General features: G+C 46.8%; 1 protein-coding gene across 7 annotated transcripts in view; it reads left to right on the top strand.

Annotated features, from left to right (window-relative positions):
• Positions 1-24,742, top strand: part of KCNG3 (potassium voltage-gated channel modifier subfamily G member 3) — a 103,908-nt gene extending 79,166 nt beyond the window's left edge. The window contains exons 4-6 of one of the 7 annotated variants that reach the window (XM_047744941.1): positions 9,201-9,287; positions 10,199-10,362; positions 24,599-24,742. In XM_047744941.1, the coding sequence (XP_047600897.1) occupies positions 9,201-9,287; positions 10,199-10,362; positions 24,599-24,691 (344 nt within the window). In that variant the 3' untranslated portion in view covers positions 24,692-24,742. Of the gene's footprint in view, positions 1-9,200; positions 9,288-10,198; positions 10,363-17,037; positions 17,919-24,598 lie in introns of those variants that run through there. The other 6 variants (XM_047744946.1, XM_047744944.1, XM_047744949.1 and 3 more) reach the window with 6 other exon arrangements.
• The last annotated feature ends 452 nt before the right edge of the window (positions 24,743-25,194 follow it).

Genomic DNA, 25,194 nt, shown 5'->3' with positions numbered 1-25,194 from the left:
GGGAGAAGCAGGCTCCCCAATGAGTAAGGAGCCCGATGCGGGACTCGATCCCAGGACGCTGGGACCATGACCTGAGCCGAAGGCAGCTGCTTAACCCACTGAGCCACCCAGGCGCGCCCCCTCCAGCTGCTTCTTAAACAACTTTTTCAGCAATCCTGCTTTTGGCTCTGCTTTCACCGCTATTACCCACGGTACCTATTGCTACTAATCCCTGGGCCTTTGGGGGTGTACCATAAAGGGGATTCCCCTTTGTTTGGGGTTTTTTTCCTACTTGTTGGCTTAATTTTGGCTTTCTTGGAGCTGCCTAAATTGCTCAGCACTTCTCTGTCTGTTTCTGGCTTTCAAAATATTGTTGCTGCCATTTCCTCTTCTGTCTCCTCTTGGCCCTTGTGGGTTTTCATCCTTTCCAAGTCCCTTTACTGATGCTTCAGAGGTATGGAAGGAGGAAGCAGGAGTGATACATGTATCTATCTGCCAGCTTTATCCAGCATTTGATTTAGAAAAAATGCTTGATCAGTCTGATGAGAATTTTGGTTGTGGAAGACTTGCCCCCAGCCAGAGCAGGGCCCCTGGGTATTCAGATATGGGTGAGGGTAACGCAAAGAGAAATTGACCAGGATTGCACTGAAGAGAGTTTTGAGAGAATTCTGTGATGACTGGAGCTCCAGCAGTTATCTTGTGTTATGAAGTAACTTTGAAGAGGGCACAGAAAGAGAGGAGTCTGGATCTAATAACGCTGTGATGCTCCCATATCAGTTCTGCACTATTTATCTCTGGACTTTTTTTTTTCTTTTTTAATGTACATAAGAAATTTTTTTGTTTTCCCCCCTCTATCTTATAATAATCAGTTATCACAAGGCAAATACTCTTTTTTTTTTTAAGATTTTATTTATTTATTTAACAGAGAGACAGCGAGAGAGAGGGAACACAAGCAGGGAGAGTGGGAGGAGAAGCTCGGCAGGGAACCCCATGTGGGGCTTGATCCCAGGACCCCAGGATCATGACCTGAGCCAAAGGCAGACACTTAACGACTGAGCCCCCCAGGCGCCCTGGCAAATACTCTTCTAAGTGCTTGGCTTATATACTACTTTAATTTTTATACCACGAACCCTATGAAGCCAGTGCTGTTACTGTCCCAGGCGTCTCAGGTTGACGCCTGAGCAATGAAGCACAAAGAGATGAACTAACTGGCCTAAGGCCACATAGTCAGTAAAGGCTAGAAAACAAGGCAGTCTGGGCTTGTAAGCACTGTGCTCTGTTATCGAAGCATGGCCAAACCCAGTCCTCACTGACGTCCCGAACTCTGCCACCCACCACGGTCAGCCAGTATTGGTGAATGATTTCTAAGATAGGAGGCCTGTTCCTGGACCCCCCATGTCATCTGTCCCCTGACATTGAAGTGAATGAAGGAGGTTTCAAAGCTTCCGGGTGCAACCATCTATGGTGCAAGCAAAGGCTGAAGGAGAAGCAGAGGCTGCAGGAAGGAGCCCAGTGACCTGGCAGGGCCGGGAGGTGTGGGCTGCAGCACGGGCAAAGAGCCCACAGCACACCTGGCCCCTTTCCCCAAATGAATGAGAGGAAGGTGGCAGAGAGAGACCTGGTAATCATGTCTACGAAGCATTTCCATCATTTAGCATCATTTCCTCAGGACAGATTCCCCAGTGTGGGCTTTGGTACATCTTGACTTCATTTGAATAGAACTGATGAAAGAATTCTTTAGCCAAGGGCTGCCTGGGTGGCTCAGTGGGTTGAGCCTCTGTCTTCGGCTCAGGTCGTGGTCTCAGGGTTCTGGGATCAAGCCCTGCATCGGGCTCTCTGCTCAGCGGGGAGCCTGCTTCTCCCTCTCTCTCTGCCTGCTTCTCTGCCTACTTGTGATTTCTCTCTGTCAAATAAATAAATAAAATCTTAAAAAAAAAGAGTTCTTTAGCCAATTTCAGAGGCTTTACTAGTTATGAATAAAGAGAGCGGCCTAGATTCTGCTAAGTGCCCAGTAGGTAAAATTAGGGACCAAATTTTAAGATATTAATAAGAGTGCTTGGTGCCATAAAAATGTCTTTATTGATTAAATTAATCAAAGACAATAGACATAAAGTATTGAAAAGGGAAATGAGTGCGTGCTAGACGTTAACTCTTTTGATGAGTGAGGAGGCCTAGGAGTGCAACTTCTCAGGAAGCTTTAGTGAGAAATTTGGGCTGTTCCTGTTATTGCCTGATCTCTCTGAAACTTGCAATACTTGGGGATATAAATTCCAGTCCTTGGTCCCCAAGCTGACTGTAAATAAGCCAGCCTCAAGGACACCTTTGCAAGCTAGAAAGCGCTCGAGGCAGAGTGTGAGTTCATGTAATTAGCTGTGATTTGTGGGGGCTGTGAGTCAGTTCGCCCTGGGTCCTGATGTGGCTTTCATGGGCTTGCCTCCTGGTCACAGAAGTAAGGAGAGTGGCGGAGGGTGGGCTTTTTGGGAGACCCCATGGGTAGGGTATGGATCGAAAACACTATTTTAGACATGTACTTCTTCTTCTTCTTCTATTTTTTTTTTTTTAAGATTTTATTTATTTATTTGAGAGGGAGAGAGAGAGTGCACGGGAGAGAGAGGGAGAGAGAATCCGAAGCAGACTCTGAGTTGAATGCAGAGCTCGATGTGGGGCTCGATCCCACAACCCTGAGATCATGACCTGAGCCAAAACCAAAAGTTGGATGCTTTTTTTTTTTTTTAAGATTGCATTTATTTGGGATGCCTGGGTGGCTCAGTGGGTTAAAGCCTCTGCCTTCGGCTCAGGTCATGATCCCAGGGTCCTGAGATCGAGCCCCACATCAGGCTCTCTGTTTGGCGGGGAGACTGCTTCCTCCTCTCTCTCTGCCTGCCTCTCTGCCTACTTGTGATCTCTGTCTGTCAAATAAATAAAATCTTTAAAAAAAAAAGATTTCATTTATTTATTTGACAGAGAGACAGCAAGAAAAGGAACACAGCAGTGGGAGTGTGAGAGGGAGAAGCAGGCCTCCTGCTGAGCAGAGAGCCCGATGTGGAGCTCGATCCCAGGATGCTGAGATCATGACCTGAGCTGAAGGCAGATGCTTAACGACTGAGCCACCTACAGGCTCCCTACCCCCCTTATTTTATTTTAAGATTTATTTTAGGGAGAAGAGAGAGAGAGAGCATACAGGGAGAGGGGCAGAAAGAAAGGGAGAGAGAGAATCTCAAGCAGACCCCAGCTGAGCTTGGAGCCCGACATGTGGCCGGATCCCACAACCCCGTGATCATGATCTGAGCCCAAACCAAGAGTCAGATGCTTACCCAGCTGAGTCACCCAGGCGCCCCTTCCCTCTTCTTAAAAAAGACACAAGATAATGAAGCACATGGGTCCTGCATTTGGAATGCAAATCTGCCTACAGAACCACATCCTGGCTGAGCTGCCTGGGAGGAAACAGTTGCAGCAGCTCTCGCCAGAAGAGTCCTTCTAGAAGATTCCCCAGGAGTATCTGTGACCACAGCACTTTCCTTTTGAATAGGGGTGGGCAGTGATGGCCTGGGGGAGATCCTAAGCCAAAGCTAGACTGCCTGAAGAAACAAATTGGTGTCCCCATGAACACTTGCTGAAAAGCGTCCAAATTGGACTGTCAGAGAAAATGCAAGAAAATGATAATATATGTGAAATCAATCATGGTTTCGAATAGTTTTGGAGCCTGGGAAAGAAGTCCTATGAATGCTGGTCTGAGAATTGTTCTAATAGCTCACCAAGTATTTGTTAAGTTTTTGAATCACCTAAGAGCAACAGGCTTTCTGAGGAAGGAACAAAGACTTTGGAACAGACAGTTCTGAGAAAGTCACAGACCTGCTCCACAGAATCTAACCGGCCTTATTCAGGGGAGTTTGATAAACAACCCAGCAGCCTTTTCTTCTCGGCTTTCATTTTCTCCCTTCTGATCATTCCCGTATTTCATGACTTCTAGTTCCTTCATTCATTTTTACCCCCGAGGATAGGGTCATGGAGCAATCAGGGATACATTCAGGAATATTAAAGGTGCCATCCTTGTTCTGCGTTAAAGAGAGAACATCATAGAGCCACGGAAAATGAAGCAAATCATTCACCTAGGACGGCTCGGAATAGATCATTCCCCCGGCTCTGCACCCATCCTCCGTAAATGAATCCAGTGCTTTTCTACAGGATTTTAAAAGATTTTATTCCTAATCCATTTTTCTCCCTAGAGCTTTGGAAATATGGCTCTGTAATTTAATGATTACAGGAGATGAGCAAAAGAATGAACTAAATAGGATAACATCAGCTTGCCTTGTAATGAGGGGCCAAATTTTCCAAATATAGAGCAAAATCCAATTGTGGGGCTGTTGTTTATGATTCCTCCCTAACAGTGACACGAGAGACCCTGTGGGAACGCATACAGCACCTTTCCCATACAACGGGCCTTCCCCTTGGCTCGTTAGAGAGTTTGGAGAGAGAAGCCATAACGATCCATTTCTCTAAATCACCCTCACTGCCCTGGATAGCAGTGACTTTGCTGATGGAACAAGACATCCCCGAAGCAATGGACAATAACCACGAGTTAGCAGGAGAGACAGCAAGCCCCCGAAACACCAGGGGATTTTCCTGTGGCTGATAAAAAGTAAGAGTTAGAAAGTGTATATATGCCACATCTTCTTTGTCCATTTATCTGTCGATGGGCACTTGGGCTGTTTCCATAATGGAGTATCCTGGATTAAAACCCGGAATAGGAAGGGGACCTTACCAGAAAGATGGATGAAATGGGAATCAAGTCTGCAGGTAAGTGAATAGTAATGTACCAATGTTAATGTCTTAGATTTGACAGATGCACCCTGGTTTGGTAATACGTTAGTTAGCCTTAGGGGAAACTGGGGGACAGGCATATGGAACTCTGTTCTCTGTACTTCATTGCAACTTTTCTGTAGATACAAGTTTATTCCAAAATATAAAGGTTATGTTAGGGGTGCCTGGGTGGCTCAGTCTGTTAAGCGTCTGCCTTTGGCTCAGGTTATGATCTGGGGGTCCTGGGATTGAGCCTCGTGGGGGCTCCCTGCTCAGTGGGGGATCTGCTTCTTCTTCCTCTTCCTCTCTCCCTCCAGCCCTCCAGCTCATGCTCTCTGTCTCCCTCTCTCTCAAGCGTGTTCTCTCAATAAATACATAAATTCTTTTTTTTTAAAGTTTGTGTTTAAAAAAAAAATAGTGAGGGGGTGCCCGGGTAGCTCAGTCAGTTAAGCGTCAGACTCTTGATATCGGCTCAGGTCATGATCTCAGGGTTGTGAGATCAAGCACCATGGGGCTCAGTGCTCAGCACAGAGTTGGCTTGTCCCTCTCTTTCCCCCTCTGCCCCTCCCCCTGCTCGAGTGTGCCCCTCTCTCTCTTCCTCTCTAAAATAAATAAATAAAAAAAATTTTTTTTTTAAGGCCACATGTTCACTGGCTACTGGTGGGAGCGTCAATGAGGGCAGGTGTTATGACGCTGCTCATTAAAGGCTTTAGAAGCGCGCGGGCCCACTAACCTCTACCTTCACTCCCAGGAATCCGTCCTGAGGGAAGAGTCCAGGGTATTCATCCCAGCAGTCTCTGTAATGGGGACAGTAGGCTTCAAGCTAAGAGGCTAAAATCGGGACCCCAGGAACAATGATGATGTAGCCACACAGAGGAATATGCCAAGGTCCCAAAAGCAAGGTGAAGAAGTAAATTTGATGAGGGAAGACTGTCACCATATATCATGGAGTGGAAAAAGCCAGCCATAAACTATTTGGTATGGTATCGGGTGTCTCTCTCTTTTAATCTATGCCCGCTTAGGAGAATGGTAGGAGATTCACCAACACATCAAGAGTGGTTTTCTCTAGGCAGATGAGATTATGGGTGCTATGGTCTGGATTGTATCCCCTTTATTTATTTATTTATTTATTTATTTACTTTTAAAGATTTTATTTATTTATTTGACAGACAGAGATCACAAGTAGGCAGAGAGGCAGGCAGAGAGAGAGGAGGAAGCAGGCTCCCTGCTGAGCAGAGAGCCCGATGCGGGGCACGATCCTAGGACCCTGGGATCATGACCTGAGCCGAAGGCAGAGGCTTTAGCCCACTGAGCCACCCAGGCATCCCTGTATCCCCTTTAAATTCACATGTTTAACCGACTGAGCCGCCCCAGCAACCCTTAAAGCGCTGAGCTCCCGATGTGACTGACTGCATTTGGAGATAGGGCCTTCGGGGAAGCAACTAGGGTTAAATGAAGTCCTAAGTGTGGGGTCCTGATTCTGCCTCTGGAATCAGGCCTTCTAAGAAGAAGAGCGGTCTCTCCTCCCGGGCACGTGCACATGCATCACGTGAGCACAGAGCTGGAAGGCTGCTGTTTGCAGGCCAAGACGAGAGATCTCATCGGAGCCCAAGCACGCTGGCACCCCGGTCTCCGACTTCCAGCCTCCAGAGCTGTGAGAGAGTAAGTATCTGTTGTTTCCAGCACCCAGTCTGTGGTATGTTGTTATGGCAGCCTGAGCTGATTTAAGACAGTGGGTATCCTGAGTTTTCTTGTTTTTGCTCTCTTGCTTTTCTGTAGTGAATAGGAATTGCTTTATTCTTTGGAGAACAAAGAACGTGACAATTGTATTCTTAGAGTTTCACTTTACCACTGATGGAAGGAAACACAACTCCCCAGGTCTCCTTCAGGGATAGTGTTGGCAATCATTTCCTCATGGAGTCAACCTGCAGTGGGGCTCTTTACGTTTCACTCTTGATCTTGGGGTTGTGAGTTCGAGTCCCATGTTGGGAGTAGAAGTTACTTAAAAATAAAATCTTTTTTTTAAAAAAGATTGTATTTATTTATGTATTTGACAGACAGAGATCACAAGTAGGCAGAGAGGCAGGCAGAGAGAGAGGAAGGGAAGGAGACTCCCCGCTGAGCAGAGAGCCCGATGTGGGGTTCTATCCTGGGATAGATCCTGGGATCATGACCTGAACCGAAGGCAGAGGCTTAACCCACTGAACCACCCAGGCACCCCTAAAAATAAAATCTTAAAAAAAAAAACGCAGCACACATCTGTGTATGTTAACTCAGCTGACTACCGTAGAAATAAGCAAGCAGGTAATATACCTCATGGGTGAGGTTTGGGGAGGTTATGGGACTTGCCAAGGTCACGTGCCTTGTGGAGGTGAAGCCAGGACCTAGACCTCTTGACTCTAAGGCCAGTGCCCCTCTCTGTTTTCAGTTACTGCCTGTCCAGCTCTTTCTTTTGCGGCAGTCCTGGGCCATCTCAGGAGTAAGATTTGGAGAGCTGACTCAGTCCTCCAGAGTCCCACCCCAGGCAAATTCTGGTCATCATAAATTTCATACTGGAGACAGAAGGTTGTTACTTTCTTCCACTTCCATGCCAGCCATGACCTATTTCTGGGTCTTGTGTTTCCTGGAAACTCAAAGGCTGTGCAAGCTTTGATGGAAGCTCAAGCAGGCAGCCTTGACCTCTCCTGTGCTGCACCTGGCCTCAGAGGTGAAGCCTGGATACTGGGCTCCAGAAGCAAGGTGGCATGGTCTGAAATGGCTCTGCTGGAGCTGGAAAAGTCAGGATCTGTCAGTGTTGGGATCTGGCTTCAGATTGTTTATGTATTTGTTCTATATTGGCAAGTATGAGCTTGGATAAACTGAAATCCTCTTAGGGATTATGCGTTTTTGCAGTAGTGAATGAGCAGTTGCAAACATAGGCACAGTTTTCTAGATTCTTTTTTTTTTTTTTTTTAAGATTTTATTAGAGAGCGAGAAAGAGAGTAAACGGGGGAAGGAACAGTGGGGGAGAATATCCAAACGACTCCCAGTGAGCACAGAGTACATACATGAGGCTCGATTCCATGACCCATGAGATCACCACCTGAGCCAAAACCAAGAGTCAGATGCTCAACCAACTGAGCCACCCAGGCACCCGTATTTTCCAGATTCTTCATGTTCATAGAGTTAAATAAAAATTTAGGGGAAAAAAATCGAAGAAGCAGGAATAGTTTGTATTGGTATGGGGATTGGTACTACCTTCTTTGAGTATGGAAGTTGAAAAATCAGCTTACTTATAAAGTAGGAAAATTTAAAAAACAACAACCCCATCCTCTGTGCAATGGACCTATCAGTGGTTGAAATGTAGAAGGCATTGTGCTAGGCTTATAAGAGATGCAAAGCTGAACACAAAAAGAATACCTACTCTGAAGATGTGAGTAGTCCACTGAGGGAGAGAGACATGTACACACATTTTTACCCAAGGCAGTCAGATTTCAATCCGGGATGGTGATTGGAAATGGGAGGGAAATTATTTTAACTGTCATAATTGCTGGGGATTATCGCTGGCATCTGGGCAGGTCCAGGGATGCCGAACACCCTGCAATCTTGGGAAGTGTTCCATACGACAAAAACTTGTCTGGCTCAAAATGCTGAGTGTCTCAAGGGAGGATCCTGTGCAGGAAAAACCCTGGGTGGAGAGGCTAAAGCTTCCAGACAGAGGACACTGAGCTCATGCCGACAGGTGTGTGTGCTGATAGGCAGAAAAGGTTACAAAGATATTTTAGTGGAGGGGCCAAGGTGAGCCAGTCCCAGAAGTGAGAACACACAGGCCAGAGTCTTAGAATGACACTAATTCAAGGTTTGGGGACTGGAGATAAGACTGGAAACATAAAATAGGTCTTGAAGTGCCATGCTAAGACATTTGAATTCTATTTCCTGGAAGATCTTCCTGGAAGGAAGGTCTTTTTTTTTTTTTTTTTTTTTTTTTAAGATTTTATTTATTTATTTGAGAGAGAGAGAGGGATCACAAGTAGGCAGAGAGGCCGGCAGAGAAAGAGGGGGAAGCAGGCTCCCTGCAGAGCAGAGAGCCCAATGCAGTGCTTGATCCCAGGACCCTGAGATCATGACATGAGCTGAAGGCAGAGGCTTAACCCACTGAGCCACCCAGATGCCCCTAAAAGGAAGTTCTTAGGCAAGACAAGGAACAAGAGCCAAACTGCTTAGGAAGGATGACGCTGGGCACAGTGTGTGGAACGGGGCAGAGAAAGCTGCTCCCCCACTTCTGGGGTCTGTGATTTACTTTACTTCACCTCTCTTAGCCTCGGATTTCTCATCTATGAAATACCTAGCGCACAGGTTTAAATGAGACATTATGTAAAGCACCCAGCATGCATAACACGGCACACGGCAGTAACAGTAACCATTTTTGTTTGTGGCTTCAGGCTTATTGGTTCCTGCTGCTACCACTCCCACCTGCTGGCCCAGGAAGCTGACCACAGATGTGCAGATTGGTGTGTCTTGGCGCAAAGGTTTGTTAGCCACTGGCAAGAGGGATGGTTCTGGTCTTTCCTTCTTTTTTTTTTTTTTTTTTTTTAAAGATTTTATTTATTTATTTGACAGATAGAGATCACAGGTAGGCAGAGAGGCAGGCAGAGAGAGAGAGAGAGGGGAGGAAGCAGGCTCCCTGCCGCGCAGAGAGCCCGATGCGGGGCTCGATCCCAGGACCCTGGGATCATGACCTGAGCCGAAGGCAGAGGCTTTAACCCACTGAGCCACCCAGGCGCCCCGTGGTCTTTCCTTCTTGAACTTCCTTTCCAATAGAGAAATAGAGGAGGCACAACTGCAACCCATACCATGTCGCTGTCCCCAGATGGACTGTCCTTAAATCACAAAGGAGGTCTTGAAGTCAACTGTTCAGGACCTCAGATGTCAACTTGCACCTCTGAGTGAAATTCAGACCAGGGCGGGACTGGCCTGGCATCACGCAGCTGGGCAGTGTGATCAGCTGGGACTGACCCACATGTCAGGACCCCCAGCCCTTGCCTCCCTTGCTCTGTCCCTGGTGGAGTGAAGAGGGAGCTGTTGGCCAGCCAGTCCATGCCTTACTCCTATGTCTGGCAGGTGAGAAGACCTCAGTAGGAGGAGGGAGACACCTCAGTCAGAGGGAGCAAGGACATCTGGCAGAGACCCTCTCTTCCAAACTTCTCCATGGCCACCCAGTATGTGCTGCCATGCAGACTCAGGTTCAGAATCTCCAGCATGGCCTCCGATCCCCCAGCAGCCTGTCCCGCCAACACAGCCCATCTCTCTGCTCCCCTGCACACTCCACCTGGCTTTCCTTGAAACCTTCCTGCGCTTTGCTGACACTGGGACTTTCTGCCTCCTGTTCCCGCATCATTTTCTCTCCTGACCGAAATCCTATGCCTCTTTCTCTGTCCAGCTCAGCTGTCCCAGACCCCAGGAAGCCTTCCCCTTTTGCCACTTCAGGAAGGCCTCCCTCTGCTGCCTTCGAACACTTGGCCATGGCCCGGCCTGTCCCGCCTTGTGTCGCTGTGGGTTGACTGGCACCTGCCATTCGTCTCTGGAGCTGTATGTTCCTCAAAGGTGAGGTCAGCATCTCAAAGGCAGTGCTTTGGTTCAGTCTGACACTTTCAGGGCCCACCTCAGTGCCTTGCAGATCCTCGGCGATGATAAATACTTCTTCACCGGGATGAAATTTTTCTCTCCCCTGCTGTTTGGCGCTTAGTAACTGGCCGAAAAATCTTTGTTGACTTGAGTTGAGGACTGAATGAAGAAAGTCTAGCATCAGGGAGGCATTTGTTCCCCCAATTATTTACAAGAAATTGCAGGGGCCTGAAGTTATAAACTATATGGGAGCACAGCTGATGGCTCATGTGTTCCAGCTTCCCAGAGTGGCAGTGGTGGTCTTGCTGACAGCCACACACAAGAGGCTGGCCAGGCTGGGACCTTGCGGAGCTGGGGCAGGGGGCCAGGTAGGCAGGAGAGGGGAAGGAAGGCTTGGAGAAGCACAAGCTGCTGTATTTTTGGAGGGAAGCTGGCATTTCGGCTTGAACTTCACAACACACTCTTCCAATATTTTCTCTCCTAAAGCCAATGATAGAATCATTAACACTGCTTTTTAAATTTCACATGAGCAATTCTGAGGTTTGATGACCAGTAAGCTGATGGCTTGGGAGGTTGCTCTAATAACTTTATTTTCACAAAATGAAAGAAGATGGCCCTGTTGTTGTTGTTGTTAAACCATTACGTGGTTTTCCTTTTCTTTCTTTCTTTTTTTTTTTTTTAAGATTTATTTATTTATTGGGGAGAGAGAGAGAGAGTGAGAGAGCATGAGAGAGCATGAACAGGGGGTGGCAGGGAGTAGCAGAGGGACAGGGAGAGAGAGAATCCTCAAGCAGACTCCGTCCTGAGCTGGGAACCCAACGCAGGGTGAGATCCCAGGACCCTGAGACCATGACTTGCGCCCAGACCAAGAGTTGGCCACTTAACTGACTGAGCCATCCAGAAGCCTGTTTGGGTGGTTTTTAGACAATTGCACGGAGGGTTAAGAGTCAGAGCAGAGCTGGAGATCCAACCCCAGCTCCTAGTTAAAGCCAACCCGCTCAGGTACTCCCGTTTGCTGGTCTAAAAGCTAGTGACTGAAGCTATCTTCAAGAACACCATGGCATACCTTGTGCCATCTTCTCAGGCCTTTGCCCTTCTCCAAGGCTGTCCCCAGAGCATGCCTGAGGAGGATGGGTTAAGAGAGTGGCTGACTGAGCAACAGTGGAACCCCAGCAGTGGTTCTTACCCAGGGTGTCAGGCCTGCAAACACTCTAGGTGGCATTTCCAGCCACAGCCCTTCAGTGACTCTCCTGAGACCACCCTCGTGGCTGGCCAGAATTCTGGGTTTATGAAACCAAGGGAAGTGACTCAAGGCTCAGCAGGCTTAGGCTCCCTTTATCTGACCAATGGACTCCTCACTGGCAGTGGGGAAAAGAAATGTGTTTAGGTCATCAGAAGCTGGCAGAGGTCACCAAGAGGTGCCTAGAGGCTAGAGAAGGAGCTGGAGGTCTGAGTGGGGACTTGGGGTGGGACTTGCAGCCTTGTGTCTCTAAGGACAAACCTGTTGAAGTTGACCTTTAAACAGCACCCTCTGAATTCTTGGCCAAACTGGCTTCTTCCCTCGGAACGCTAGCCACGGACCGCAGCTGCATACCTCAAGGCTAATGGAAAATGTCGTCTATTCTTAAAAAATAATAATAAAAATTTAAAAATCCCTTTTTGAAGACTGCAGAGCCTCCCACCACCCAGAGCGAGTGTCATAGAACAAGCACGGGTTTTGGGGCTTGATTTCAAGCCATTAACTTAATGGCTCTGGTGCTTGGAAGCTCTGCGGAGGACAAGAGTTACCCTGTTACATAAACATATTCATCTGGCTGAAAACATGTTATTGTTTTCTGAGTAATGGTCGCTTGAAGTAGTGTGTGTGTGTGTGTGTGTGTTTCCCTTACGATGTCATGAATATTATTCAGGCGCCTTTGAAAAAGTGGTAACAACAGCCCCATGAAGCTCAAAGGATGACAGCATTTCCTTCCCTCCCGGTCAGATCGGGTATTAGAATCATTTTGCACAAGTTGAGGGCTGGTACCCGGCCATCACTGCTGAGAAGATAATTAGGAGATAATGTCAGTGGCAGAGAAAGTTGTCAGAGCCGAGTGGTCTCCCGCCGCTCTCTGAGTGCTGAGTGTGGCTGTGGGGACGGCAGGGGGAGCAGAATCCTTAGTGTGAATAAATGTGGAGGGAGAGCCCAGCAATCCCTTCGCTGCTAAGGAGATGATCGTCGGGCGGCAATATTCTTCGGATGGCGTGTCCTACCAAACGCCCATCCCGTTCCCCTCTGCTCCCCGAACTCCCGTGTGTCAGTGTGGGCAGAGGCGGGCGTCACTGATGTTACAACGCACAGCTGAGATAAGGAGGCAGCTAATTGAATTTAATTCACTGAGGAGGCAACCAATTTTGTGCCGAAGCTTAACTTCCGAATGGTAAATATTTTGCATTTGGTGCTCTTCTCCTACAGACTGAGTGCCGATTTTTTTGGCAAGACAGATGGTTTCGTGGAAGGGCGGAATGGTGGGCAGTCAAGGAACAGCCCTCAGGGGACCCCGGGCCTGGCCTTTAGCCCCTTTTGGTGGGTTGGCCTGCTCTCCCTATTGCCAGGGCTTGGTGCCTAGGGATGCACTCGTGACAGGGACCAGGGTCTGTGAGGCAGGCTCCGTGATGCAACTCTAGATCCAAATTTAGATTGACCAAAGTAAACAAAAACGCAGCTCTCCCTCTCCACTGTGTGTGACAGCTAGTAGAACGTCTGTAATATGCGCGTGTGTGTGCACATGCCGTCCTTATTTATGGAAAACTTGTTCCTTGAGGCTTTGGATAGGATGTGATACCACATATTTCTAAATTTTGTCACTGGTGGTCAGTAGTTGGCTGTTTTGCTTGCATTTCTCTTGGGTGTGGATTCTTTGTTCCCTCTTCCCTTGTGTCTCTCCTTCCTTCCCACCCTTATCTGTTCTATTTCAGAGCTGGCCTGGGATGCTATCGCACATTTTCCTCCTGGGAAAAATAATTCACATTTCATCTCTGACTGAGGACTTAGCACAGTACTTGGCCCATCCTAGATACTCAACAAGAATTTGTGGGATGAATAAGTGGAAAACAAAAAAACAAAAAACCAAAAGCAAAACAACACCTGTTGTAGGTTTGTCTTTTTCTCAAGGAACTAGACCACAGGGGTGACTCCAGGGCCTTTGGGTTGTCATGGTGACGGTTTGATCCACAAAAACGTTATTCACCCAAACTGGGGTGTCTCCAGGAAGGTTATCCTTCTTCACTTGCACCTGGGAGTGACTGTCTAAATGTCGTGGACCAAGGAGTGGCACCCCCTGTCACAGGGCCCGGCAGTTCACTTGGCTTCTTCATACTCAGAAGGGTCCTGTTACTTATGACGACGAATTTGGTGGCATTTTTCTTTGTAGCTCACACTTGAGAAAGAAGGAATGAATACAGATACTCTCACAGGCCAGTCCCAGTGTGGGGTAGTCTCTGTCTGAAAACAGTCAGATAAAACAAAATTAATTATAGCAAGAAAATTTTAAAAAAGGAGTTCATCCTGCCAGAATGAACTTGATGAATTTATAATTACTGAGATTTATTTTCCTTTGAGAAGAAACACTTATCAGAGATGGACTTTGATGAATCAACGCTGGAAAGTGATAACTGCATAGTGACTGTGGTGAAGCCAGGGGGTGGGAGAAAAAGGAGAATTGTTAACTAAAGACAGAAATGCCGGTGGGATGTTTCCTGTACATATATTAGCCTTGGGCTGAAAACCAGTCATTCTCCAAGGGTCCAACGTGGACCTTGTGGGGAGGAGAATGTATATATATTTCCTACAATTTATATTTTTTATAAAAGGGAAATATTCCTCTTTTTTTTCTATAAAAACTTATACAATTTTAAAATATTACAAAAGTAAATAAAATCAAAGGCGTATATCCATGTACTCTTACCTTGTAGTAATGACCACATTGAGAGGACACTGGTCCTGCCATATCCCTCTGGGGGTCCCCTCAGGTCACCTGAAAATGGGTCTCATATGCACAGCCCAACGGGCAGTGAATGTCCCCATAGATCCATCTGTGTGGGGTAATTCTGAGGGCTCTCAGGACATGGAGTCCCAGGGGGGCCCATAGCACCCATCAACCCACCCTTGGTTGGCTCTGTCCCTCCCAGTCTCATTACTCTTTCTGTGCTTCCCAAGGTCATCTCTCAGATAAAGTGCGTGCACCCAAATGCTTGCCTCATGGTGTGTTTGGGGAGCCCTACTGCTTTCTAACCATCTCCTCAATATACACTGTCTGCACCCAGGATCAGGGAAGAGTCATGGCTTGGAGGTATCCCTGCCTTTTTACCTCATTCTTTTCTCTCCTACCCAAACCCTTCTGGTCCTCATCTCTGTGTTCCTTTTGCTGCTCAGCTCTCTGGTCTAGAGTTCATCTCTCTTCTCATGGAATCACATTCCCGCCCGACACACCTTTTCTTCCTTCCTTCATTCTTTTTTAAAAAAGGCTTTACTTACTTATTTGAGAGAGAGAGAGATAGCAAGAGAGAAGAGCAGGGTGGAGAAGGAGAAGCAGGCTCCCTGCTGAGTAGGGAGCCCAATGTGGGGAGAGGAGAGGTTCCCAAACTAGCAGATTCTGGACAGTCTTGTCTCAGAAGCACACTGATCACATCCACATGCACAATTTTGCACTTTTGCGAAGTCCTCTGTGGTACCTTCACCATGTGTTGGGTAAACATCAACAGACTGTAAATGTCTTGACAGCAGATGTAGATCTCACACTCCTGTGGTCTCCCCTTCTGCCTCCTAGCAAACCCCAGGGCAGGAGCTGGCTGTTGCCGAACAGAGAGGCAGAGCCATAGTCAAGAGTCACCTCTGCTGTGCCCTTACCAGACAGGATGCTACAGAGTGGTAGAAAGGTTTCCCGGTGAACATTTATGCTTTGCATCTCTTGGTCTGCATTCCTTGAATCTATTGACTTCTGAAGTTAAAGATAATTGCACATGTTACCAAGGATGTTATTTATTTATTTATTTATTTATTTAATTTCACTTTTAAAATATGTTATTTATTTGAGAGAGAGGGAGGGAGAGAGAGAGCACACACGTGGGGGTGGGCAGAGGGAGAGGGAGAAGCAGACTCCCCCCACTGAGCAGGTCGCCTGATGCCAGTCTCAATCCCAGGACCTTGAGATCTGGACCTGAGCTGAAGGCAGCTGCTTAACCGACTGAGTCACCCAGGTGCCCCTATTTATTTATTTTAAATATTTATTTATTTATTTTAGAGGGGGATGGGAGGAAGGATGGAGAGTCCCAAGCAGACTCCACACTGAGCATTGAGCCCGATACAGGGCTGGATCCCAGGACCCCTCCCCCCGTCCCAGACCATAGCCCTGGCTGAAACCAAGAGTCAGATGCTCAACTAACTATACCACCCAGGCACCCCTACAACACCTATAATTCTACCCCCTTATTCTCCCTTTTCATAAAACACGTAAAGTAAAATAGGAATAGGAAAGATTCTCTCGCTAACCCAGAGTTAAATCCTGTGAGTTAATGATTAGGCACAAACCAAGTTAGACTTTTGTTTCTATGTGTATTTTTCTGTATCTATTATCCATCTGTCTGTCTATCTATCACTGTTTATCATCTTGATAGAAACAGAAGCTTATATTCCTGTACTCTCAGCAGTTCTTGTGTTCAGAACCCAAGGAGTTTCTACCATGCTCTCCCTTTTGTATCTGCTCTCAAAAAACACTCCATGATATTCAGCATCCCTGGTCATTAGGGGAATGCGAATGGCGACCATGAGCTACCACCTCATTCTGATTAGGATGGCTATTATAAACCACGAGTGTTGTGTGGGGATGTGAAGAATGGAATCCTTGTACACTGCTGGCGGGAATGTAGAACAGAGCAGTCCCTGTGGAAAGTGGTACGATGGCTCTTCAGTAAATGAAACAGGGTGACATGTGATCCAGCAAGTCCACTTCTGGGTGTAAATACCTCAAAGAGGTGCAAACAGGAACTCGGACAAATATTCATACCCTCCTGTTCACAGTGGCGTTATTCACAGTAGTCAAAAGATGGCAGTGACCTAAGGACAAGTAAATGGATAAACTAAGTATGGTACGTATGTATGACAGAATATCCTTCAGCCTTCGAAAGAGAGGACCTTTGGACACATGTTACAACACGAATGAGCCTTGAAGACAGTGCTGAGTGAAGGAAGCCAGTGGCAAAGGACAAATATCACATGATCCCTCTTGGACGAGGTTCCTAGAGTAGTCAAGTTCAGCAACCAAAGTAGAATGGTGGTTGCCAAGGTCTGGGGGGTGGAGTGGGGGGATGGGGAGCTAGTATTTAATGACTATAGAATTTCAGTTGGGAAGATGGAAAGGTCCCAGTGACGGCTGGACAACGATAGAGTCCTTAACGCCAGAGCCCCGTGCACTTAAAAAATGGTCAAAACAGTAGATTTCCTGTTATGTACATTCTACATCCCCCCACACACACACACAAAATAGCTTTGTGAAGGAGTCCAGGGCGGTGTTCTGTCCCACGACGAAGTGTACTCTTCTAGTAATAAAGCCTACTGAATTTGAGTCTTCAGAAGGTTCCAGGCACCAAGTCAATGATTCTATTTTCTTCTCTCAGTCACCCTGAGGTCGGTACTACTTCTGTCTTCATTGTTCAGAGCAGAAAACGGGCGGGAAGAGGTTCTGGTGACTTTCCCACATTTTCTGTCTGAGGAGGAACCGTCAGGACTGGAAGTCACGGTGGTTGGCTTCAGAGCCCAACAACCTTCAGCCCTCATGCTGTATCCTCTTTCTCGGAAAAGACAAAACCAGTGACCGGGCAGGCGGCCACTGTTGGGAAGGGGCTGAGTGCAGGTTCTGCCCAAGCGAGCACCCGCGGAGCCTTGCATTCCCCGGATGTGGATCAGTGCCCGGTGTTCTGACCAATTCTGCGTTCCCAGGCCCTTCGAAGGGAGATTTTCAGCAGCGATGACAGAGGTTCCCTATACTTTGCAGGGCACGCTACCCCACTGCAGCTGCCGTCCCTTCTCCCCCCGCGGCCCACACCCCTTCTCTCAGAATCTGCTGCCTTTTTGACATGAAAAATGTACTATAATGAGTCTACTGGCTAATTAATTAAAAGGGAAGAAAATCCCAATCTTCAAATATGAAATGATTAATTACATAAGCATTCACGCCTCTGCACACCCAGAACAGCACGTCTTTAATGTAAAACTTTTTCAGCACATTATTTCCTGCCAACGTGGATGTTTTCTGCCCCTGCGAGGCCGACTTCTCATATACGCTGGTCCATTTCACAGCCAATGGCCCCAAATGGTGTTTATCCTGCTCATTAGGAGCCTGTGTCAATTAAGCAGGCCTGGCTGAGCTGCCTGTCCAGGCCTGCCCCTTGTGGGCTGGCCTGTCTGTGTTCTCTGCAGCCCCAGCCTGCTGCAACAACCCCATGCCCCTCCTCACCACTTAGGGGCCCCGGTGCTGTCCACAAGACCAGGACAGAGCTCTGACATCAGAGAGCATCCTCGTGGGATGCTTGCCCTTCATGGCTTTTTAAAAAACGTGTTGTAGGGGCACCTGGGTGGCTCAGTTGGTTCAGCTCCTGCCTTGGCTCAGGTCCTGATCCCAGGGTTCTGGGATGGAGTCCCCACATGGGGCTCTCTGCTTCTTCCTCTCTCTCTGCCCCTCCCCCACTTGTGCTCCGTTTCTCTCATGCTCTCAAATAAAATCTTAAAAAAAAAAAAAAAAAGTATGTTGTCTGGCACATGGACTCACAACTTCCAAGATGCTGTACCCTGCACTGTTTAGTTGTTTTTAAGTAACATTTATATGTACTAATTGTTTCAGGAGTATAGGTCTGTGATTCATCAGTTTTACACAATTCACAGCACTCACCACAGCACATACCCTCCCCACTGTCCATCTCCTAGCCACCCCATCTCTCCCAACCCCTTCCACACCAGCAACCAACCCTCAGTATATTTCCTGAGATTAAGAGTCTCTTATGGTTTGTCTCCCTCTCTGGTTTCATCTTGTTTCATTTTTCCCTCCCTTCCCCTATGATCCTCTGTTTTGTTTCTCAAATTCCTCATATCAGTGAGATCATATGATACTTGTCTTTCTCTGATTGACTTATTTTTCTTAGCATAATACCCTCTAGTTCCATCCATATCATTGCAAATGGCAAGATTTCATTTTTGATGGCTGTATAATAAATATTCTGTGTGTGTGTGTGTGTGTGTGTGTACACATACCACATACCACATCTTTTTTTTTTAATTTCTTTTCAGTGTTCCAGAATTCATTATTCATACACCACACCTAGTACTCCGTGCAATACATGCCCTCCATAATACCCACCACCAGGCTCACCAAGCTACCCACCCCCCTCCCCTCCAAAACCCTCAGTTTGTTTCTCAGAGTCCACAGTCTCTCATGGTTCATCTCCCCCTCCGATTTCCCCCAAATCACTTCTCCTCTCCATCTCCCCATGTCCTCTGTGTTATTCCTTATGCTCCACAAGTAAGTGAGACCATATAATAATTGACTCTCTCTGCTTGACTTATTTCACTCACTCACCATAATCTCTTCCAGTCCCGTCCATGTTGATATGAAAGCTGGGCATTCATCCTTTCTGATGGAGGCATAATACTCCACTGTATATATGGACCATATCTTCTTTATCTGTTCGTCCGTTGAAGGACATCTTGGTTCTTTCCACAGTTTGGTGACTGTGGCCATTGCTGCTATGAACGTTGGGGTACAGACGGCCCTTCTTTTCACTACATCTGTATCTTTGGGGTAAATACCCAGTAGTGCAATTGCAGGGTCATAGGGTAGCTCTATTTTTAACTCCTTTAAGGAATCTCCATACTGTTTTCCAAAGTGGCTGCACCAACTTGCAATCCCACCAACAGTGTAACAGGGTTCCCCTTTCTCCATATCCTCTCCAACACCTGTTGTTTACTGTCTTGTTGATTTTGGCCATTCTAACTGGTGTAAGGTGGTATCTCAATGTGGTTTTCATTTGAATCTCCCTGATGGCTGGTGATGATGAACATTTTTTCATGTGTCTGTTAGCCATTTGTATGTCTTCTTTGGAGAAGTGTCTGCTCATGTCTTCTGCCCATTTTTTGACATGATTATTTCTTTTGTGTGTGTTGAGTTTGAGGAGTTCTTAATGGATCTTGGATATCAGCCCTTTGTCTATAGTGTCATTTGCAAATATCTTCTCTCATCCTGTGGGTTGCCTCTTTGTTTTGTTGACTGTTTCCTTTCCTGTGCAGAAGCTTTTGATCTTGCAGAAGTCCCAAAAGTTCATTTTTGCTTTTGTTTCCTTTGCCTTTGGAGACATGTCTTGAAAGAAGTTGCTGTGGCCAATGTCGAAGAGATTACTACCTATGTTCTCCTCTAGGATTTTGATGGATTCCTGCCTCACATTAAGGTCTTTTACCCATTTCGAGTTTATCTTTGTGTATGGTGTAATGGACATCTAGGTTCCTTCCTTAGTTTGGCTATTGTGGACATTGTTGTTAAATTTTCTGTTTTTCATCAGAAGAACCTCATCCCTCTCTTCCTCCCCTGCTTCCCAGCCGGGGCCCTGCTTCAGAAGCCTTTGTTCTCCTTCTTGTGCCCACTCTGCCTGACTTTTGCCCCTTGCAGGAAGTGGGGTCAGGAGTTCCAGGCCTGCAGGGGTTGCTGGGGTCTTCTGTCTGGTTGTGCAGCAGGAAGGCCTTTGTACTGCCTCTTCCCTGATTCCTGTTGACCATGGGCAGAGGCCGCTTGTCCTCAGGAGACTCATCGGGGCCCAAGGCCACCCAGATCCGCTGACGTGAGCTGGGTGCTGAACAATCAGTAGCACATGACACGTTTCTCAGAGGAATTAGCTGCCACTTCATAAGCAGGAATGTCACTGTGCATTGAATGATCGCACGGAGTGGTTGTCTCAATCGGGGTGGGAAACCTCACCTGTCATTAGCAGGAGAACTTGTTTATGCTTCTGGCTGTAAAAATCATAACCTGACAGGAGAAGCCTACAGAGGCAAAGCTCTACATGCCTCAGAGATGGAGAGATTAATGGAGGGCACATGCTGAGAATGACACTTCCATTTTCCAGAAGCATAAAATGGTATTTTTTCCCCATAGATATTGTGAAAAAGAGAAGCTATTATGGTTCAACATTTAGACAAGCATTAAAGCACTTTTGATACAAATTGAAATTATTATTATTATTTATTTTTACTCCAAAGGCCTGAATTCATTAGCAAATGAGTTGAATTTTCTACTTCCAGGATTTGGGCACACAGGAAGTTTGATCTAGTGTCTCCTTTCTCTTTCCCACTTTGATCCCCTGAAATCTGTGCTGTCCAGTACCTTAGCCATCAGCTGTAGGGGACTATCCAAAGAAAAATTAAAATACTGTAAAATTACTATTTAAATCCTTCAAATGTGCCAGCCACATTTCAAGTGCTCAACAGCCATGTGTGGTTGGCATAGACATAGAACATTACCACCCTATTTTTTTAAGTTTTTTTTTTTAAGTTTAAAAATGTCCTATTTTTTTTAAGTTTATTTATTTCTTTAAGTAATTTCTAGACCCAACATGGGGCTTGAACTCACAACCTTGAGATCAAGAGTCCTGTGCTTTACTGACTCACACATCCAAGCACCCCCAGAATAGTCTATGGTGTTGCTAGTCTATCTTTATTATCAAAGTTAACTGTGTTTTGAGGTAGTATTTGTTTATTTTTAAAGATTTTATTTCTTTATTTGAGAGTGAGGGTTGGGGGAGGGGTGGAGGGAGAGGGAGAAAAAAATCTGAAGAAGACTCCCTGCTGAGCGCAGAGCCTGATGCAGGGCTCCATCTCCCGACCCTGACATCATGACCTGGGCCAAAACCAAGTCGGCCAATCAACTGGCTAAGCTACCGAGGTGCCCCTGGGGTAGTATTTATTAAACAGCATTTTGGGATCCTATATGTAATTCAGATAACAAGTCACTGAAACACTTAACAGTTTCTCTCCCTAAATCTCTTCTCGCCTGGACCTCACCATGCACAAAGAACCCCCTGCCTCTATGCCTCAGCTACATGGCCACACAAAGTCGCTTCTTTTTTTTTTTTTTTAAAGATTTTATTTATTTATTTGACAGAGATCACAAGTAGGCAGAGAGGCAGGCAGAGAGAGAGAGAGAGAGAGAAGGAAGCAGGCTCCCTGAGGCGCTTAGAGCCCGACTCGGGGCTCAATCCCAGGACCCTGGGATCATGACCTGAGCCAAAGGCAGACGCCTTAACCCACTGAGTCACCCAGGCGCCCCCAAAGTTGCTTCTTATGTGGTTCTTAGAAATGAAAAATTCTCCAGGATTTTCTAAATCATAGGCCTGCAGGCCCAGGAGAGGGTATAAATGTTTAATGAGCAGCAAACTCAGCCAATGACCTCACTGTGTCAGGCCCACTGCTGCTTCCCCCCTTCCAACTGCCTTAGAAGCCACCTCAGATCCTAACTGGCCTAACTCCACCCATTTCCCCCAGGGAGCATCCTCTTATCAGAGGGACAGTGTCAGTGTGGCAAAAATGTCACCTGAGGTCATAAGGACAAAACTCCCTTGTGCCCACAAGCTGCTGGTCAATGGCTGTGGGCGTCCGGTGGCTGGCAGCGCAGGTTACACGTGGCTTTCTCAAGGGAATTTAATGGAAGGTGATTTCTTTGCTACAATATTTGCAATCAGTGTAAAAGTAGGTTTGGTCTTTTTTGCTTTGTTTTTAATTCTGAAGCACAAAATCCTTACCGAGAGCAGTTATTCTCGCTTCATTTAACTTAGAATCCTACCGTGCTGCTCGCCCCAAAGCTTGCGGGATAAATGGCACTTTTACAACCCACCGGAAATTAAGTGCCATTTGACGGGCAGCATTACAGCTCTCTTGGAAAAGTGTGTGGTCACCGCTCTCTGTTCTTGAATTTGATCAGCCCCCAGCCCTCCCAGAATTTGTAGGAAGTCAAGCCGCTGGCTGGTTAACATTCCTGTGGTTAAACCTCCTTCTGGACATTGACTGTTGTTGGCTGGACAGGCGTTCCGACGCAAAGGCAGGGACCTCATGAGGCCGTCCCCGGGAGGGAATGATTCAGAGGCCCATGGCACCCAAGCGGCCTTGTAGACCTTCTCCAGGACCGGCCTTGGGATTGCTGCTCCCCTTTAGCCATGTCTGGGCTGGGGAGTCTTCCCTGGACCTGTTCGTGTTGTGGGTAAAGCCTGAAAGGCCCTCCTGTGGTTGCAAGGCCCTCTGCAGATGCTCTCAGCAACCTATTGAAAAGCAGTAATACTCCATTGTTGCTGAAAGAACCCTTGCAATTAGAAGAGGCAGGGGAGAAATTATTACATTATTACAGAGCTAAGTTATTAGATCCGTTCCGTGGAACGTTCTTTAAAAACCAAGCTCATTTTCCGAGAGAAAATTTAATGCAATCGCTCTCTCTTTTAAAGCACCTGACGCCACCAGGCTGTCTCTAGCAGCAAGCTGGCGACCAAAAACAAGGGGTTGTTGCTGTGATGAGAACATGGCTGGGGGTGGGTGCCAGGCAGGACAATGCCAAGAAGCCAAAAACAACAAGAGGGGAAAAAAATGAAGTGAGAGTCCCCCCAGATGTAAACACAGTGTCAGGGCTCAACAAACACACACACACAGGCCCCACCCACAGTGGGGAGTGTGGGTGTGTGTGTGGGGGGGGGGCGTGGCAGCCACCAGGTCAGTCTAGAGATGAACAGAAATTGCTGGGGGTCTGAGAAGACTGGGCACTAACCGGGGTTGTTATCACCGTGGTACGTCTGGGAGCCCCCCGTTTGTTGGATGTCTGCTCTGGCCAAGGCTGGGGGATGGGTGGGTCAGAGCAAAGGGTTCATAGAGTTCATAGGATTTGGCAAAAGCCATCCTGTCTGCCCAGTTGTTGCAATTATTAGCAACAGTAACAGCAACTACAGTTTCCTGAGTGTGTATTATGTTCTAGGCACTTAGTCTGCACAAAACAGATACTATGCCCATTTTATAGATAAAGAAACTGAGGGACAGTGACATTAAGTGAAACATCCTGCGGCAGGTGCATAAACCACTAACTAAAACCGCTGAGTTCACAAGGTCCTCATTGCACATGGTAGAACAAGGAAGGTGATTTTTATGATTTGGGAGTGGTTGTTATGAGCTTTTTGAATGACGTACCATGTTCGACTGTTACCTGTGTTATTCGTATTACTAAATCATTTATTTTGACTGAGTAAAAGGAGTTGGTTTAGAGAGACACTTAATGTAATCTATTCTTCAGATTCGTGGAGATTTTTGTAACGCTCTCAATGTTTCTTTTTAGTGGGTGTGGGAGAGCTGGGGACAGGAAGGAAGGTGGGGTGTTAAAAGGCAAACATAGAAAAGATTCCTCATAAAAAAAGAAAACACGTCTAGAAATGATTGCCCCATAAACAAAACATGAGTGCACACAGCAATTTCATGTTCTCGTTCCACCCACTCGGTTGTTCTTAATGATTCAAGAACAGAACTGCCTGGGCAGATTTTCAGGCTCTGCGTTCCTGACATCTGTGCTGAAACAAGGCTGTGTGTGTGTGTGTGTGTGTGTGTGTGTGTGTGTGTGTGTGTTCACAGAGCGCATGCTTCTGCTGGGGGGCGGGCAGAAAGTACGGATACCTTGATTTGAATTTTACCTTTACCATGATTTAAATGAAAATAGATGCAGGTATTTTCCCATATGCAGCCATGGGCTGCTAGGGTAAGTGCCAGGGAGAGGAGAGGATAGCCTTGGAGTCTGAGGGTTGAATGAGATATGATGATCACACAATCACGTGCTAAAAAAAAAAAAATGTCTCCTCCACCTCTCTTCACTGTTAGAAAGCCAGGCCTCAACAGAAGTCTCTCGCTGGAAATCTTCGGGTTGTTGGGATCGGTGCTTTAGCAAAGTCTCCTCCTGGGTCCGAGTCAGGGGAGGGCGGGGTAGTGGCTGGGGTTTCAAGCCCAGGGCAAATGGTGCTTGATTTGGGCTTCCCGAGTTCCTCAGTTATGGGTTTTGGGAATGTCATACTCTTGCCAGTCCCCTTTCTTTCAAGGGGGAGATTTGTCTTCCATTAGACACTTTTTCTAGATTTATAACTTCTTCCAACCCTTTTCTTCCATGGCCTTGCTTCCCAGACTTCCATGGTGATTGTTGGAAGCAAGACTGTTTCTTGGAAGAAGACCTCCAGTCTGGCCTCCCTGTCTCTCCACCCCAGGTCAGCCATCTAGAACCACCAGGCAGGCTGTGCCCAGGTACTAGTGAACACAGACTGGTACCTTTGCTAACTGATCACACAGTCCTGTGGTTTAAACCCTTCATTTCACCTCTGAGACTCAAGAGTAGAGTCGCTTTCCCAAAGGAACTGAACTTGTCAGTAGGGAGGGCTGGGATCCACATCCAGGCTGGTCTGATGCTCTAGCCAAGTACCTGCCACTCCCTTCCAGAAGGTGATGGGAAGTTAGACCTATGATTTTGTGTTTCTGTGTAACAGAGATTCTAGAAATGCCAGATCTCCACTGTTTAAGAGTCTGAGGTGGAAGGAGAGGCAGGTGACATTATGGATTTGGTATTTGAAAATGATGTGATTTTTTTACTTTCATGCTGATGCTAAAAGATTTGGCTATTATTTTAGTAGGATACTTGTCTCTTAGGCCTTCAAGCTTTCAAGATAGAGTCCACATCCTTGGGGGCTGTTTTCATACTGGGTTATACCTGACAGCTCTGGTCTGTT

This window comes from Lutra lutra, chromosome 9 (genome assembly GCF_902655055.1).
Source record: "Lutra lutra chromosome 9, mLutLut1.2, whole genome shotgun sequence".
Lineage (NCBI taxonomy): Eukaryota > Metazoa > Chordata > Mammalia > Carnivora > Mustelidae > Lutra > Lutra lutra.
The sequence above is the reverse complement of the archived record's forward strand: the minus strand, read 5'-3'. Positions and strand labels throughout refer to the sequence as shown.